Raw genomic sequence first — 19,098 nt, forward strand, 5'->3', positions numbered from 1 at the left:
TGTAAGTGAGCTCCTAAAGAAACATTGTCGATTTCATCTAAACCGTTTGAAAATATGGAAAGGTAATATGACTGTCTGGTGTTCAGAACGCTCCTGAAGAGATGGAGAAGCTCGTCTCGGAAGTCGCAGCTCTCACTGCAGAAAGGGATTCACTCAAGATGGATCTGCAAGAAAATGTAGACCTGGTGAGTTTTCATGCTTCTGCCCTGCTGCTAAACCTGTTCACTTATAAGAGTAAATAACATAATAAGTAACATAACATAAATAACATAATAAGAGTAAATAAGCATCTTTCCTTTTTGGTGTTTTTTTTCTTATTTAATTAATGTCATTGAAACAGATGATTGAGAACCAAGATGAGCTCAGGACTGCCCTTGAGAAGATCTGTGCTCTAAAAGAGCAAATCAAACAGTTGGAGGATTCACAAACATCCAACTCTGGAAAGCCTATTGATGACCTGACCACAGAGTTTGGGGAGCTTCAAACACAAGTAAGTTATCAGTAAACAAAATGTTATGCCATATGTTTATCCATTTGTCCAGACGGCTTTTACTAGTGAAAACTATTAGCATGCATAGTGCCTCTGTTAGATTTTTTCCAGAATTTCGCTTTTTCTGTTAATTTTTTCCAAATTCAGTTTTTTACCTTCTAGACTTACTCTAATTTACAGTGTATAAGGTGCACCGCTGTTTGTGAACACAAAAACGAGCTAGCTCGCTGCCGCCAGCAAGGCAGTGAGAGTCAGGCAAAATGTGTAAACAAAGTCAAATGATATTGAAACATGAGCGATCACACACGCTGGTATTGATACGACTAGCATGTGACAATCTCTCGGCAATTGACTACACATTTTGCGTACTATTTTTCATTCTCTCAATAATAAGAAACAAATTGAATGTGAACACAAGACCGGTTGCATATGCAAGCACCATCAGGTGACTCTGGTGCATGTCTATCAAAATTTAAGTGCAGTGAAACATTTTAATGATATTTTTAAATGGTTGTCAAACCAATTGTGGTCAATATGTGCGTAAATAATAATCTATATATGGATTTACAGTATATAGCATATACTGTGGTGTGAAAAAATGTTTGCCCCCTTCCTGATTTCTTCGGGGTTTTTGTTTTACACAAAAACATCCAAACCTACACGGCCCTTTGTTTAAAAAGTGATTGCACCTCCTGTTGAAAGACAACTGAGATTAATTCAGATCTATCAATCTGGAAAACGTTATAAAGCCATTTCTAAAGCTTTGGGACGCCAGAGAACCACAGTGAGAGACATTTTCCACAAATGACAAAAACATGGAACAGTGGTGACCTTCCTAGGAGTGGCCAGCCATCCAAAATTACTCTGATAGTGCATCGACGACTCATCCAAGAGGTCACAAAAGACCCCACAGCAACATCCGAAGAACTGCAGGCCTCATTTAATCAGTGTTCATGACTCCACCATAAGAAAGACACGGCCCAAAAAGGGCCTGCATGGCAGAGTTCCAAGACAAAAAGAACACGATGGCTCGTCTCAATTTTGCAAGAAAACATCTTGATGACCCCCAAAACCTTTGGGAAAGTTCTATGTGGTTTGATGAGACAAAAGTTTAACTTTTCTGGAAGGTGTGTGTCCCATTACATCTAGCCTAAAAGTAATGCTGCATTTCAGCTTGCTATGATAAATGGAGCCATGAATTCTGCTGTCTCCCAAAAAATCTGAAGAAGAATGTCCGGCCATTTGTTTGTGGCCTCAAACAGAAACAAACTTGGGTTCTGCAGCATGAGAATGACCCTTAACACACCAGCAAGTCCACATCTGACTGACTGAAGAAAAACAAAATGAAGACTTTGGAGTGGCCTAGTCAAAGTCCTGACCTGAATCCTATTGAGATGCTGTGGCATGACATTAAAAAGACTCTTCATGCTGGAAAACCCTCCGATGTGGCTGAATTACAACAATTCTGCAAAGATGAGTGGGCCAAAATTCCTCCACAGCACTGTAAGAGTCATTGCAAGTTATCGCAAACGCTTGATTGCAGTTGTTGCTGCTAAGGGTGGCCCAACCAGTTGCTGGGAGGAAATCACTTTTTCACACAGGAATTTTATTTCTCCCTTAATAATAAAGTTTGATTTAAAAACTGCATTTGGTGTTAAGTTATGTGTTGACTAATATTTAAATTAGTTTATGATCTGTAACATTTAAGTGTGACAAACATGCAATAAAATAATAAATCAGGAAGGGGGCAAACACTTTTTCACACCACTGTATATCAATTAATGCACTATATTACTTAACATTGTTTTGAAGTTAAAAAAAAAAAATCATTTTTAAGGCATGGCAGCTTTTATTTTGTGGTGGTGCACCACCATCTATTACATGTAGCAGAAACTCTGTGCCTATGTTTCCTCCGTTTGGACATGCACATCCCAACTGTAACTGTAACCAGAAAATTAATTTAGTTCTAGTTCCCAAGATCATGTCTCTTGTCACACATTCTACGTTGGTGTGCAAAGATTTGTTTGTAATAGATTGTAATTGTGTAATATTTGTGAACTCTCAGAACGAGTTGCAAAATGAAATATCCTCACTGAAGATGGCTATGGAATCCCGTGACTTGCAGTGCTTAGAACTTCAGGTGAGTGGAGCATAAAGTTTCAGTTACAATAGACCTCATCGAAGCACACTGTACTGTGACAGTGCTCATGGTTTTTTACTATCAAGATTTTTTGTCTCTGTATAACAGTGTTCCAATTTGATTGAATACATTTCCATGTCTGGAAAGTATGGAAAAATATTCACGTTTTCACAACTGTTGCCACTCTTCTGTTTTCTAAAAGTTAATTATGAATAAATAAATGAATGTATTTTTATAAGGCGCTTACTCGAGCAGCTAAGATGTTTGTGTGAGAGCACACAGTGGGCGACACGTGCCGGAAAACATTTGGAAGATTGACAAGTTGAATGGCCAGCTCTCTGCGCCTATCCTCCTCCAACCCTTTTGTATGAGCTACATTACCTAGATATAATCTCCTGGAAATTATATGTTGACATAGAGCCATACATATTCAGAATAATGAAAACAAATGATTCATTTCATTATTTATTTACATGATACTAGGGCTGCAACTTAGAATTATCATCTTAGTCGATTTAACCTGAAGCTTATTGTTTGGGTGAATGGAGTAATCGGTTAGGCCTTAAGTGGACAAAGTCAATATGAACCAAACACAAACATTTAGTGGTTTAGGCCGCAACATATCAGAAAAGAGGCAAGTGTCCATCAGTGTTTTCCAAAGTCAAGTGTGTGTGTGTGTGTGTGTGTGTGTGTGTCTTGTTTTGCCTAAAATGCAAAGATAATAGGTCTGCTTTCAGGGATGACTGAGGACATTAAAAATATTCACATTTGAGGGGCTGAAATCAGAGGATATTTACATCAAAAAAGGATTAATCAAATCATAAAATGGTTGTCGTTTAATGATCAATGAATCGATGAATTGTTGCAGATGATAGATGTACATCTATTTAATAAAAGTAGGGAATTTTTGAAATGTCAAATCTGTAGGAACCCTGATAACAAATGTTAAGCATCAATCCACTGCATTAAATGAATGTAATGGAACTGAAATTTACAACATTTAAATGATCAGCGGTCATCTAAGTTCACCCGTTTAGGACTGGACTTGAAACACAGCATTGTCTGGTGACAGCATTATCATAGTCTTGAATAAGCAACATTGAAACTAAAACGGTTTGCCTAATTGTTTTGCCTTTGTTCATTTTTCCTTTTTAGAAATCCTTTGAGACTGTTTCCGAAGAGCTGAAGCAGAAATCCAAATTTGCTGATGATCTTCAGACTACGGTTTGGTTTTACTTTACAGTGTTTTTACATGGTCATTGAATCAAATATTTGTATATTTCTCTGATTTCCAAACAGTAATGGAGGATTCAAATATTTCAATATACAGTATATTGAAAAATAAAAGTAGGGCTGTCAAAAATAACGTGTTAATGGCGGTAACTAATTTATTTCATTAATTAGTGGTCTCGTAGTTAGCATGTTGGCCACACAGTCAGGAGATTGGGAAGACCTGGGTTGAATCTCCGTTGGGCATCTCTGTGTGGAGTTTGCATGTTCTCCCCGTGTGTGCGTGGGTTTTCTCCAGGTACTCCAGTTTCCTCCCACATTCCAAAAAGATGCATGTTAGGTTAATTGGCGACTCTAAATTGTCCATAGGTTTGAATGTGAGTGTGAATGGTTGTTTGTCTATATGTGCCCTGCCATTGGCTGGCGACCAGTCCAGGGTGTACCCCGCCTCTCGCCCGAAGTCAGCTGGGATAGGCATACCCAGCATACCCACGACCCTAATAAGGATAAGCGGCATAGAAAAAGGATGGCTGGATGGACGTTAAATTATTTAGTGTAATTAAAGCATGCGCACCAGAGGAAGCACGCCTCTCTGTTATGACGGCAGACTGAATCACAGTGGAGCGTCCCCACACAGTCACACAGTCTGACGCTCTTTTATAGCTTACCGGTAATTCTGCCTTGAACACACCAACAGCAGTACAATTCCAACAAGATAAACTCCTGTTGGATCCTGGGAACGACTTTTCCTCATTGTCATTACAAGAAGCGAGATGCATTCAGTGACACGGCAAGCAACACAAAAACGGCTTTATCGTGCGCGTGCGTGTGTGTGTGTGTGTGTGTGTGTGTGTGTGTGTGTGTGTGTGTGTAAATGGGAAAATTAAAAAAAAAACATGAAGTAGATATTCTTATCACTCACTTCGGCACTCTAAATTCAGGTGTACAATTTGCTACATTTAAGTATGCTGGAAAACACACTGGAGAAAAAAAAAAGTAGATTTACCTTAAATTAGCGTGATTGAAATAAAAACAAAAACGAATCGGGCTGTATAAAACCCAAGGTTCCACTATATAGTTTTTGTTTCCGGTGAACGTTGGCCTCCGCCAATCTGTCACCAATTCTGTTCATAATTTTCAAGGACAGAATTTCTAGGCGCAGCCAAGGCATCGGGAGTCCTGTTCGGTGGCCTTAGAATCTCATCTCTGCTATTTGCAGACGTTGTGGTCCTGATTGCCTCATCGGGCTGTGACCTTCAGCGTTTTGGAGCGTGAGGTCGATAGGAGTGGCACAGCGTCTACAGCAGGGGTCACCAACGTTTTTCCTTGTGAGAGCTACTTTTTACAAAATGAAAATGGCCAAGAGCTACTCATTTTTGTAACATTTATTTTCAGATCTTATTTTAAACCCAAACAAAGTGAATATGCTTGTTTTACCAGAACATTAACAAAATGCTGGTGTCCACAACTCACATTTTGTATTTCAGAATGCATTTCTTTCTACTGTTCTTTCATTATTAACTGAAAACCTGAATAAAAAGCAGGCTTGCGGGCACCTCATGTGGTCGTGGGGGGGCTACGTGGTGCCCACAGGCACCACGTTGGTGACCCCTGGTCTACAGTAATGCGATCGCTGTACCGGACCGTCGTGATGAAGAGAGAGCTGAGCCAAAATGCAAAGCTCTCAATATACCAGTCGATACATGTGCTCACCCTCATCTATGCTCCTGAGCTTTGGATAGTCACCGAAAGATCGCGGATACAAGCGACTGAAATTAGTTTCCTAAGAGATGGTGGGGAGAGGGGTGAGAAAGGTGAGGAGCCCAGACATCCGAGAGGAGCCAGTTGAGGTGGCTCGGGCATCTAGTCCGGACGCCTTCCTGGTGAGGTGTTCCGGGCATGCCCAGCCGGGAGAAGGCCTGGGTGCAGACCTAAGACATGCTGCAGGGATTATGTCTCACAGCTGGCCGGGGAACGCCTTGGTGTCCTCCCGGTGGAGCTGGCTTGGGACCGGGAAATCTGGGCTTCCCTATTTAGACTGCTACCCCTGCAACCCGGACCCAGATAAGCGGAGGGAAATGGATGAATGGTGTAATATAAGTGTGATGTTATGTTATTTTTTTTAGATGTCTTCATGTGCCAGTGCTTATCTTGAGTTTGATGTTACTAAACCAATGGATTGACTGTTTCCTTATTTTCAGGTCGCTGAGACTCAAGGTCTTCTGCGTTCTCTTCAGGATGAGCTTCAATTGCATAAACAAAACAACTTGGACCTTGGGAAAGAGCAGAAGGAATCTGAGGTAGGCTTGTTTGTAAGTGAGCTTTTAAAGAAACATTATCCATTTCATCTAAACCAACTGAAAACTTGAAAGGTAATATGAATGTACGGTGTTCAGAACGCTCCTGAAGAGTTGGAGAAGCTCATCTCGGAAGTCGCAGCTCTCACAGCAGAAAGGGATTCACTCAAGATGGATCTGCAAGAAAATGTAGACCTGGTGAGTTTTCATGCTTCTGCTCTGCTAAACCTCTTCACTTATGATTTAGCATCTTTGTTTTTTTGGTGTGTTTTTTCTTATTGATTTAATGTCATTGAAACAGATGATTGAGAACCAGGGTGAGCTGAGGACTGCCCTTGAGAAGAACTGTGCTCTAAAAGAGCAGATCAAACAGTTGGAGGATTCACAAACATCTAACTCCGGAAAGCCTATTGAAGACCTGACCGCAGAGATTGGGGAGCTTCAGACCCAAGTAAGTTATCTGTAAACCAAATGTTATGCCATATGTTTATCCATTTGTCCAGACGGCTTCCATTTGTGACAGCTATGAGCATGCATAGCACCCAAGGAAATCCATTTTCGTTTTCCCAAATTCTGCTTTTTCCCTTTTAATTTTTTTTATTCCGTTTTTTAACTTTCACACTTATTTTACCAGCATAGACTGTGTGCTTTGTAGGTTAGTGAATCAAATGTTAATGAAATGCAAAAATTCTTACATTTATTGATGCAATACATCGTTGGACAATTCAGAAACGGATGTAGCTTGGCTAATTTTTCCAATGGCATGTCAGCCACTCAAAACATTTCTAAAAAATTCCTCAACAAATTGTAATCCTTATGGTTAAGGAAGATGTAATCTCCATTGCAATTCCAATTGTAATCTAAGATGTTTTTTATGAATCACTTATGTTGTTTGCACATTTAAGATGTGGTGCTCTTATTTTGAAGGCCAAAAGTGTGTTCAAAATGTCTATTGACCGTTCAGATGAGCTTGGAGCTAGAACAAAACATACCTCTTGTCGTCTTTCACTCAGAACGTGCACAAAGTCAGCGGGCATCATGAAACGCTGCTTACATTAAGAAGCGATACAAGACGACATGGTGTAAAAACACTTACAAAGCCTGAGTGTCACACACGTGCACACATTCACATACAACCTCTGCTAAGATAAGCCAGTGGTTCCTGAACTTTCTACAGTGGCGTACCCCTTCAGACATTTAACCTGAAGCCATGTACCCCCTATTCCTGCACCTCCTTAAACATAAACCTTTTTATCTTAACTTGAAATATTGAACATAATTAATTGTTTAATTCATTTTATAGTAATTCCGGATAAAAAAAAAATGTGTATTTTGCATGGTTACACTTTGATAAAGTTTCACATGAGCACTGATAAATAAGTAATCATTCTAGATATCTTTTTATTCCAGATGTTGGCAACCTTCCGTTTTGAATGGGTTAAATTTACACTTTTTTTGTCCACTTATGATGGCTATGGTTTAAATCTGCATATTCATTCAATTCAAATTGAACGAGAATGTCAAACAATTATTATAAAGCAGTATCTGAAGTACAAAAATACATGCAACCAACGATAAAGCCTAATTTTTGGGCGGTATCCCCACCCACAGTGACAGGCTCTCACCGCTGCACTGTGCGGGGATTGGAACACCAATATAAATAAAACGTTCAAGATTAAACACTCTTAATGTAAAAAATAATCATCAAACTTACTTATTTTTTCATATGATGCACACAGAGCGCTTACAAACTTCGTGCTGTCCCTCCTTTCTGCTCCTTTCTTTTTGCGGCGTGAGGCATTCAGGCGCACTTGTAATTGTGAGTGTTAGGCACTAATTGTTCATTTTTATTCACATACCCCCTTTTACAATTGACGTACCCCTAAACACACTCATAAAGCCTGAGTCAGGCACACACTCAGCTGCACTAGCATGCACTGCTAAACTAAGCTAACCCAGCTAGCTTCCATTCATAGTCCATAAGTGGACTATTTCCGCCAACTTTCCCCGGTGTTTCAGGCCGCCGTATCAGCATGTTTAGTTCAGGAGGGGGGTTGATGTTTGTGATGAGAGCCTACCACCATTTAGCAGTCCGCTGGGGTAGTACATCCCTACACAAACGTTCCTTCTCGTCACGATGACAGTCTTTCATTCACATGTCAATTTCCACGAGAAATCATAAGGTCCTGCATGTAGCACAAGGGTGTCTTTCCACAAAGTATCATTCAATATTAATAAATACAATATTTTTGTAGTTATGACATAGAAAGCCTGTTTACAATCTTCTAAATAGGGGGTTTAACCTTATTAGAGCATTCTGAACATGAAATTACACCCATATAGTCACCTTTACATTTGTATTACCCAATATAGTAGATAACATAGACTCACATGGTGGATTTAGATTGCTTTACACTTGTTTTACCCAATATCGTAGACATAATAAGAGTAAATAAGCATTTAACACGTAAATGCAACTCCTGTTTGTGTGTCACAGTAAATAAGTTCCCTAGCACACCTTAGTGGCTGGCAGACAGATGTGTGGAGGACTGGAAATGACGTTGGAGGTTCAGAGTTGAGTTTTAGGTTTTCATGGGTTATTGCCCCAACTGTAGCCCATAATATTATTGTGCCTGTTGTGAAATAATGTCAACCTTTTCTGGCGATCGCGTCTGGCCTTTGTCTCACCAAACTCCGACACATTTGGCCAATGTAGAATACAGTCCCACATTCACAATTAAAATGCTTCTTCTGCCTTGTATGTTTATATTTTAGTTCATTTAGCCATTTTTATGCTTCTTCGTGGTGAAGAAGTACAATTTGCTTAAATATGCCTTTTTTTACTAACAGGCCATATTCAGCCACGAAACAGCGATCATTTATTCATTACTCTGTGAAAAAACGAGAGAGCGAGAGCGGGATGTTCAAACTGATGTAGCGAGGGACAACTGCGCACTCACATGATGTACAGTATTGTACTTACCTGTACAAACTGTGCAGTTACGCATGTCTTGTCAAAGCATCTTCCCACCGGAAAATGTTAGTCAAATGACTTGTGAGAAAACACCCTCTTCTGGATTCATGGCTGCAGCACTTAGAATGTGTCTCGCTTTTTAAACAGATCAAGGATATGAGCCAAGAGCTTGACCATGTGAAAGCTGAGAGGGATAGCCTGTTTCTCAACAAGGAAGCTGAACATGAGACTTCTACAAATGAGATTCAGAAGCTGTTGTGCAATGTAAAGTCACTCAGTGAAGAGAGGGATCAGCTGCATGAGACTGTTGAGGGACTGAGACAGGAGAAGAGCCAGCTTCGAGCCGAGCTGGAAGAAAGGATGGAGATGGTAAGGGACCTTGGATAGCTTAAACTACTGATTCTTCTCTAATCTCTACTCCTGTGGGGTGGGGAGGGGCAGTACCTACTGTACAATATGACTCCAACTTTTCTCACAGCAACAGTGAACAAAATGACCAAAACAAAGTTTTGATTATGAAACAAACACATCAGCAGAACAATTTTATAGTATTTATTGTTTTTATTTTTTTTTATTTTATTCTAAATTACATAAAAACCAAGTGTTCTTTCTGATTCCTGTAGTTGCAGTGTGGGTTGCAGCAACAGCAGCTCAGCTCAGCTGCACAGTCACTGAAAGAAGAACAAGAAACTCAACAAAATGTGCAGGTAAGACTCTCTTTTTAAAAAAAATGCGCAATGTAGAATCTTTGGTATACTAACACATAAAGTATAGTCATATTTCATGTACTCATGTTTGACGCTTAAAAAAAAAAGCTTTGAACGCCACATATTTGAATTTATAATCCTCAACGGGGCTTTAGATCCAACAGCTAAAGGAGCAGCTGGAGAAAGATAAGGAGGAGGTGACTCTTTTGAAAGCTGACCTCCAGGAAAATGTACAGCTGGTGAGCTTTTCTTTCTCAACAATTTAACTTGGAAATCTGACTGAACACAAGCTCTTGTCTGACCAGCATTCTTACTGTAATGATAAGATGCACTATATGCAGCCGGAGGTCTCATTCTTAGTCTCCCATTCTCACAGGTTCAGAGGCTGACTGAGGAGCTTGAAGACGTGCGAGCAGAACGAGACGCTGTACAATCTGAGAGGTCGCTTGAAGCTCAGACGAACAGGGATGAGATGGAGAAGCTGATGGATCACGTGACATTTGTCAACGAAGAGCGAGATCAGCTGCAGAACCGACTGGAAGTACAAAGTCAGGAAACAAGCCAGCTCAGAACACAACTGGAGGAAATGGTAGGAACACATCAAATTGAGGTTTGTTTGCCACAACTCTTCTACATGAGCATCATGAGTGTACACTCATTTGATTTGATGAATGTCCTATACCTCATTATAGGTCCATTGCCAGAGAAATGACCAAGAGTATTAGCATAATGGGCATGATTAACAATGAAATTGCTTCTATTTTACCTTGTTTAATGATTTTTTTATATGGTCAAACCCGACTGTTAACTCTGGTTTTCGCCGGTGCCCCTTGTTTTGGCCTTTTTCCGTTTCCGCTCTCTTCGTCCCAATTTTCCGTACGGTAAGTGGTATACAGCTCTGTCAGCTGTCGGGCCTCATGTAGGAGATTTAGGAGCTGACTTGCAGTGTGGTGTCTCTCTGGAGCAAACTCAGTTGTAGATGACACTGGAGGGGCTCACTAGAGTTAAGGGTCGTTCACAGCTAGAGTTGTGAACGATAAACCGATGTGACCGGATATCCGGTTTGACAACGATTCGTCTGCCTGCCGGTAGCAGCCTCTTGTATCGATGAGAATCAGCCATGCGTCTTTAGAATAATCGATTGTGGAGACATGCACTGGGTATCACGAGAGAAGCAATCGACAGTGTCTTTTAAACAATGCGAGAGCCTGGGCTGTCAGCAAAACGATTGTCTTGCATGCTCCATAGCTTGCCATGACTGAAGACAAGAATGGATGTAAACAGTAGCAGGCGAGCTAGCTAGCTAGTCACCTCGAAAGATTTTCAACACATCAGCAGACTAACAGCCACAGAGGGAGCTCCCATGAGCCCATGCACTCCCTCTGGTGGTCCAGCGCCCGACAGCGTTGGCTAATGACATCCTGTGATTTCAGATGTGTTGACAAGCTCATTGCCATTTTTTACAAAGCTCATAATTGACTCCTGTCAGATAAAGCGCCACCGAGCTTGGTCCTCATGGACTTGTGCACTCTGCAACATGTCAACTTATGATGGACACGTGAGGCTTTATAGTGCGGTGCGTCTTATACAAGAACAAGTTTGATTTCGGTGCGGCTTCTTACATCAGAACAAATCTGCCATTTGTCTCTAAATTTTCTGGTGGTCTTACACACCAGAAAATAAAGTTTTTTTGAAAATGCAATAAAGGTACATTTTTCTATGTTATGAACCTCTAACCCATATTAGACCTGGTCCTCTTTGATAACCCCTAGACCTCTCAAATCTGGATTGGACGCTAAAGATTCATAAAAACAGTTTGTCATTTGTGAAACCTTTACTCTATTTGTGAAAATGGCGTTCTGTGTGCTACTACCAAGTGCTGTGAAGTTTGGCCCCAGCCTCACCAGATTGATTAAAAGGAGTCAGTTGTGTGCACAAGGTACCAACCATCCTGTCGTCATCTTAAATCTAGATTTTGGCTTTTAAAGGCTGTCGTCTTAAAGTTTTGATCAGCGCATGAACAGTCTATTTCTGTTTCATGATTGTTTGCCGTAAATGGCTTACTCCATAAATGTTTTGTCCCACTCATTTCTTTTTGTATTTTGAAGCTCTAAATAGAACCTCCTCAAGATCCAACAATGCAAAATGTGAATTCTTAACATTTACCCAACTGGTCTTAAATGTTTGATCAGGTTTGTATTACCCAATATAGTGGATATAAGATGAGAAAATGAGCCATTTAAAACATAAATAAAACTCGTGCTCATGTGTGTTTCAGTAAATGTCTTCAGGACATGTAGACAGGAAGTGACAAAGGGATTCAGAGTTAATTGACTTATTGATTATTGTGACAGGCTTAGTCCTATACCTCATTATTGGTCCATTGGCACACAAGTGGCCAAGAGTTTTGGCATACAGTGCTGTACTGTTAAAGTAATATACAGTGGTAGTTGGCTTTGACACATTTTAGTTTTTGTATGTTTTTTTTCACTTCAGAAAGAGCAACTTCAGGGTGTAAGTGAGAAGAAGAACCAGCTAGAGGCAGAGCTGCAGCAAAGCATTGATAAGGTGAGTGAACATGCTTTTTATATTTAGGAATCATCACATAGCAGATAACCAATGATCTACAGGGTGTATCAAAAAAAAGTAGCACTTAGAATGTGTCTCCCTGTTGTAAACAGATCAAGAATTTGAGCCAAGATCTTGACCATGTGAAAGCTGAGAGGGATAGCCTGTTTCTCAACAAGGAAGCTGAACATGAGACTTCTACAAATGAGATTCAGAAGCTGTTGTGCAATGTAAAGTCACTCAGTGAAGAGAGGGATCAGCTGCATGAGACTGTTGAGGGACTGAGACAGGAGAAGAGCCAGCTTCGAGCCGAGCTGGAAGAAAGGATGGAGATGGTAAGGGACCTTGGATAGCTTAAACTACTGATTCTTCTCTAATCTCTACTCCTGTGGGGCGGCAGGACCTACTGTACAACAATATGACTCCAACTTTTCTCACAGCAACAGTGAACAAAATGACCAAAACTAAGTTTTGATTATGAAACAAACACATCAGCAGAACAATTTTATAGTATTTGTTTTTATTTTTTACATTTTATAAAATGCTCTTTCTGATTCCTGTAGTTGCAGTGTGGGTTGCAGCAAGAGCAGCTCAGCTCAGCTGCACAGTCACTGAAAGAAGAACAAGAAGCTCAACAAGATGTGCAGGTTAGATTCTCTTTTTAAAAACAAATGCGGAATGTAGGATCTTTGGTATACTAACACATAAAGTATAGTCATATTTCATGTACTCTAGTTTGATAACGGTAAAAAAAAAAGCTTTGAACACAACATATTTGAATTTATAATCCTCAATTGTGCTTTAGATCCAACAGCTAAAGGAGCAGCTGGAGAAAGATAAGGAGGAGGTGACTCTTTTGAAAGCTGACCTTGAAGAAAATGTACAGCTGGTGAGCTTTTCTTTCTCAGCAATTTAACTTGGAAATCTGACTGAACACAAACAAGCTCTTCTCTGACCAATATTCTTACTGTAATGATAAGATGCACTATATGCAGCCCGAGTTGTCATTCTTAGTCTCCCATTCTCACAGGTTCAGAGGCTGACTGAGGAGCTTGAAGACGTGCGAGCAGAACGAGACACTGTACAATCTGAGAGGTCGCTTGAAGCTCAGACGAACAGGGATGAGCTGGAGAAGCTGATGGATCGCGTGACATTTGTCAACGAAGAGCGAGATCAGCTGCAGAACCGACTGGAAGTACAAAGTCAGGAAACAAGCCAGCTCAGAACACAACTGGAGGAAATGGCAGGAACACATCAAACTGAGGTTTGTTTGCCACAACTCTTCTACATGAGCATCATGAGTGTGTACACATTTGATCTGATGAATGCTTGTCCAATACTTAGGTCCATTGGCAGAGAAATGGCCAAGAGTATTGGCACACTGGGCATGACTAACAATTAAATTGTCATCTTTTATCTTATCTTTATCTTGTTTAACGATTTATTCACAGGGTCAAACCGAATTCTTCCCAACCGTTAACTCTGGGTTTTATCCGTTGCCCTTTGTTTTGGCCTTTTTCAGTTTCCGTTCTCATAGTCCCAATTTTCCGTACGGTAAGGGGTATACAGCTCTGTCAGCTGTCGGGTCTCACAGAGGAGATTTAGAAGCTGACTTGCAGTGTGATGTCTCTGTGAGGAGCAAACTCAGTAGGAGACACTGAAGGAGCTCATCCATCCATTTTCTATGCCGCTTCTCCTCTAAAGGAGCTCAAACAAGAGAAAAAAAAAATGCCAAAGGATTGTCGTGCATGCTCCATAGCTTGCCATGATTGAAGACGAGAATGGATGTAAGTAGCATGCGCGCTAGTTAGTCACAGCGAAAGATTTTCAACACATCAGCACGTCTTGAGATTTTCCAAGATGTTCATTGAGTAAGTCTTGTTTGTTGGTCTGTGTCTAAATAGGGAATACAGTTGACATGTTCTGTTGACTTTATTTTAGCCAGTGTCTTACAGCATGCTTGGGGTTATGGTGTGCTCTTGTATGTATGAGTATGATTTTTCTGTGTTTTATTAGTCAATTAGCAAAAATAATGAAGTCACACTTGCATTAAAGACAATACACGCACTGTATAAAGTAATACATGTTTCTGCAACAGGATGATGACGGACAGAAAGCTCATGCACCATCCGCTGTTCAGTTCATTTCAGTCAGACTGCTCAGCTCACGCACTTAAGTAGAGGGGAGAGATTTGCCACAGCCTCCTTTCGGCTTTCTGCCTTGTATTTGGTCATGAAAGGTGCAAATTCAGGGATTTTTATTTAAGAAAATGCTAAACAATTGGAATCATATTGAAAATGCATTTATAAATATTTATTTATTTATTTATTTATTTATATACTACCCTGACTGCACGTCATTGCAAATATACTTAGAAAATGTGCAGTTACACATCTTGTCAAAGCATCTTTTTACTGGAAAATGTTGAGAAGTGACTTGTGAGACAGCACCCTCTACTGGATTTATAGCAGCAACACTCTTGTTTTCTGTGCAGATACCGCCAGCGAACCATTTTCTATTTTAAGTAACCATAAAAAACATTTTACACAAAAAGTCTGAGATGCTGCGCTCTGCAGCACATTACTGATTTATTTTTTCCTTCGTCAGTGCATTAATGAACCATTTTTAAACAGATGAAGAATTTGAGCCAAGAGCTTGACCATGTGAAAGCTGAGAGGGACAGCCTGTTTCTCAACAAGGAAGCTGAGCATCTGACTTCTACGGATAAGATCCAGAAACTGCTGTGCCAAGTAACGGCACTCAGTGAAGAGGGGGATCAACTGCATGAGACGGTTGAGGGAATGAGACAGGAAAAGAGCGAGCTTCGAGCAGAGCTAGAAGGAAGGATGGAGATGGTGAGGGACCTTCAATATCTTAAACTACTGATGCTTCTCTTCTCCTTTGGTGTATCTACTGTGTGACAGTGACATAGATATATATTAGGGGTGCACGATGGGCCGATATTAGGGAATTATGATGTCCTACCGATACATAATTAAAAATAGCTCCTTTTTAGAGATTTAAGAAAATGCTCCAATGATGCGAGATTAACCACACTGTGCTGGTGGGCAAATCCAGCTCTCCTTTTTTTCTCCTGTCTGTGATGTTAACGGCCTGTTGTAACATCTGTTGAGCTCACTTGTAAACATTCACTTTGAGAGGAAGACATTTACTGAGGGGGGGGGGGAACGCAAAAGCTTTATCAGCCACCTGCAACGCCAGCATCGCTATGACGCCTGGGGCGTGATGTGCCGTGATGTTTGAAAAGCGCAAAAGGTATGCCAGGGACCTCCGTGACGTCACACCAGCACACCGATAAATAAAATTATCAGTATCAGTTTGGATGAAAAAAAAACAATAATGTGCATCTTGTGTGTTCGTGCGCGTGTATTAGGGGTTTCACAAGATCTTGCAAGATTAAAACGTGACAAGATTTCTAGTTCCGAAATTTCTCGTGGGCACTAGGACTGGAATGATAATAAATGAATTACCATAAATTCTGGTGTGTAAGCCGCACCCACTAAATTTAGAGGGGAAAAAACAGATTTGTACATACTGTATATAAGCCGCACCAGTGCATAAGCCGCACGTGTCCACGTCAAAAAATGGCATATTGTGGCGCAGCCGAGTCTGTGAAGACCAGACAGTTCTTTATTTGACAGGAGCCAATTGAGAAATATGAAGAAACTCGTGGCGAGCTTGTCAACCCATTGGAAATTGCAGGAGGCCATTACCCAATATAACAGTCTGACTCACAGTATCATCTTACAAAGCACACCTAAACTCATCACGCAGCAACTTAACACTCAAAAGGTAACCTAATAAACAAATATACAAATATCTACCAATATGAGTTTGAAATGAAATAAATACTTTAAGGTTTTCCCATAATGCATTTCGCTTGAGCAGAGCTCATTAGAGGACAAGCAGCATCGAAAATGGATGGATGGCACTGCAATGCTGCCGCTTTCCACCAGAGGAGCCCAGAGGGAGGCTGATGTCATTGCAGCGCCCCAATGAATGTGTTGCTCAGACGCATTGCATTATGGGAAAACATTAAAATAATTGTTTTTTCATTTCAAAATCGTATTGGTACATGTTTGTATGTGTATCAGGTATACATTTTGAGTGTTAAGTGCTGTGTGATGAGTTTAGTGTTATTTGATGACACGGTGAGTCAGATTGTTCGTTATAAATCGAATTATAGATCGTTATAATGTAACAAATAATGACCTCCTGCGATTTCCAATGGGTTGACAAGCTCATGAGTACACTGATCACTGCTCGTGATTGGCTCCTGCCAAAGAAAGCGGTACCACTTCATCACTGACTCACGAGTGGCACTGTATTTAACCTTTTTAGTAGAAGTTCTGGAACTGTCTCGAGATTGTGTGTGTGTGTGTGTGTGTGTGTTAGGGCTGGGCGATATATACATGTATATATTTTATTTATTTTTTTTAAGCAGAACCTCGTAGAGACAAAAGTGAGTAAAAACACCTTAATTATATTTAGAACTACAAATAAACTTCATTCTTAGTTTAATTTAAAATTGCCCATCCATCAAAATAAAAATAATTTTCATATTTGATCTTGGCTAGCGCCTCTCAAAGTCTAGACAGCGTAATAATTACATCCAGACTTGCCTCCACCTTTTTATTTTATAGTTAGTACCACTTGTTTGTTTATTGTTCCATCACACGTTCTGACGCACTGACAGGTAAGTGACAGAGTTTGAATGAGGCGTGAGTCTAATGAATAGAAATTTAATGAAGATTAAGAAACATTTACGTTTTAGATCCCGCTCTGTAAAACAGGGTGAGATCCACCCTGGTTGCACCGAGGATATGTGGATCTCCACTATGCAGTGGGAGCTGCAAGCCGTCCGACTGCACGGTCGGCTTGTGACCGCCGTGGGGGCGGGGTGAATGTCTCAGGAGCACCCACTGCTCCTCAGAGACAACACACAACCTGCACAACAATATGTCAACAATATATATAAAGTCCCCAAATACCAGAAAACTCTTCGATGCCAGAAGTAGCTAGATTTATGCACGGAGGAAGGCAAGGCAGGACACCCCGCTCAGGAGCGCTGACACACTGGAGTGAGACAACCTCGTCAACATACGATAAGATGTTTGTTTTTGATGTCGTGCTTAAAAGAAATATCGATATTTTAATAATATTGATATATTGCCCATCCCTAATATTTATTATAAGTATATTATTTATTTGGATTTATCTCAAAATGGAAATTGCATTTTTATTTAAGTATGTTATTGTTTTTGAATGAGGAGGACATTCAGTTTTGAATATAACCATATTGTGACTTGACAGACTATAATACTGTAAATAGGCTTTAAGATTTGTATTAGAGTACCTCTGCTGTTGAGTGTGAGCATTCCATGGCTGCAATTCATGTTGACGTGCATTTTATTTTCAGATGATGGAGAACCAGGGAAAGCTCAGGGAGGCTCAAGAGAAGATCAGAAACCTTCAGGATGAGATCAACCTGCTGACAAATGAACTCCAAGACGCCGACAAATGTCAAGAGCTTCAAAATCAGGCAAAAATCATCATTTTATGTTCTGAATAAGGAGTACAAGCTCTTGTCTGACCAGTATTCTTACAGTCCTGATTTGGTGCACTATATACAGCCAGAGTTGTCATTCTTAGTCTCCCATTCTCACAGGTTCAGAGGCTGACTGAGGAGCTTGAAGATGTGCGAGCAGAACGAGACACTGTACAATCTGAGAGGTCGCTCGACGCTCAGGCGAACAGGGATGAGATGGAGAAGCTGATGGGTCGTGTGACATTAGTCAACGACGAGCGAGATCAGCTGCAGAGCCGACTGGAGTTACAAAGTCAGGAAACAAACCAGCTCAGAACACAACTGGAGGAAATGGCAGGAAAACATCAGACTGAGGTTTGTTTGCCACAACTCTTGTTCTACATGAGTATCATGAGTGTACACTCATTTGATATGATAAATCCTTGACCTATAACTCCACTGGCACAGAAATGGCCAAGTGTGTTGGCATACTGGGTATGATTGATTAATTTATAGTCTTGTTTTGTCTGTTTGAGTGTTTTAGCACATGTGCTAATTTGCAACACTTGTCCACTGTAAGCTTGTGATATTATAAAAACATTAAAAGTAACAAGAGTAAAAGGAGAAGAGAAAAAAAAAAAGAATGAAATTGCCACAATGTTATCTTATTTAATGATTTATTCACATATTAAGGGTCAATTCCAATCGTATTTCAGCCCTGACCCCTGGTTTTAGCTGTTGCCCTTTGTTTTGGCCTTTTTCCATTTCTGTAATCCGATTCCCAATTTTCTGTACGGTAAAGGGTATACAGCCCTGTCATCTGTACAAGGCCTCACAGGGATTTATTTCAGCAAGGAGCAAACACAGTTGCAGTAGACACTTGAGGAGCTCAAACAAAAGAAAGAAACACTAAAAACAGAACTACATGGTATAATTATGTAGTGCGGTTATTTGTAATATAAGGTCATTTCCTTTATATAAACTGTAGCACAGACCTTTTTGAAATAAATACGCTATTTTGTTCTCCAAACACAGATATCTACCATCCAGGAGAGGAGTGAGCAGACTCTGTTAACCTTGCAGCAGCAGCAGGTAGAGGCAAGGGAACGAGAGGCCGAACTGCAGCAACAAGTACGTCTCATTC

General features: G+C 40.4%; 1 protein-coding gene across 7 annotated transcripts in view; it reads left to right on the top strand.

Annotated features, from left to right (window-relative positions):
* The window catches only part of cenpe (centromere protein E), a 43,139-nt gene that overhangs the window by 11,891 nt on the left and 12,150 nt on the right, over positions 1-19,098 (top strand). For 2 of the 7 annotated variants that reach the window (XM_054757561.1, XM_054757558.1), the window contains exons 22-41: positions 87-185; positions 341-490; positions 2,556-2,630; positions 3,786-3,854; positions 6,062-6,172; positions 6,257-6,355; positions 6,459-6,608; positions 9,279-9,500; positions 9,755-9,838; positions 9,994-10,077; positions 10,215-10,448; positions 12,335-12,406; positions 12,520-12,741; positions 12,970-13,053; positions 13,212-13,295; positions 13,437-13,670; positions 15,040-15,261; positions 17,847-17,969; positions 18,096-18,329; positions 18,990-19,085. In XM_054757561.1, coding sequence (XP_054613536.1) covers positions 87-185; positions 341-490; positions 2,556-2,630; positions 3,786-3,854; positions 6,062-6,172; positions 6,257-6,355; positions 6,459-6,608; positions 9,279-9,500; positions 9,755-9,838; positions 9,994-10,077; positions 10,215-10,448; positions 12,335-12,406; positions 12,520-12,741; positions 12,970-13,053; positions 13,212-13,295; positions 13,437-13,670; positions 15,040-15,261; positions 17,847-17,969; positions 18,096-18,329; positions 18,990-19,085 — 2,748 coding nt within the window. The remainder of the gene's footprint in view (positions 1-86; positions 186-340; positions 491-2,555; positions 2,631-3,785; positions 3,855-6,061; positions 6,173-6,256; positions 6,356-6,458; positions 6,609-9,278; positions 9,501-9,754; positions 9,839-9,993; positions 10,078-10,214; positions 10,449-12,334; positions 12,407-12,519; positions 12,742-12,969; positions 13,054-13,211; positions 13,296-13,436; positions 13,671-15,039; positions 15,262-17,846; positions 17,970-18,095; positions 18,330-18,989; positions 19,086-19,098) is intronic. The other 5 variants (XM_054757559.1, XM_054757562.1, XM_054757564.1 and 2 more) reach the window with 5 other exon arrangements.

This window comes from Dunckerocampus dactyliophorus, chromosome 17 (genome assembly GCF_027744805.1).
Source record: "Dunckerocampus dactyliophorus isolate RoL2022-P2 chromosome 17, RoL_Ddac_1.1, whole genome shotgun sequence".
NCBI classification, from domain to species: Eukaryota; Metazoa; Chordata; class Actinopteri; order Syngnathiformes; family Syngnathidae; genus Dunckerocampus; species Dunckerocampus dactyliophorus.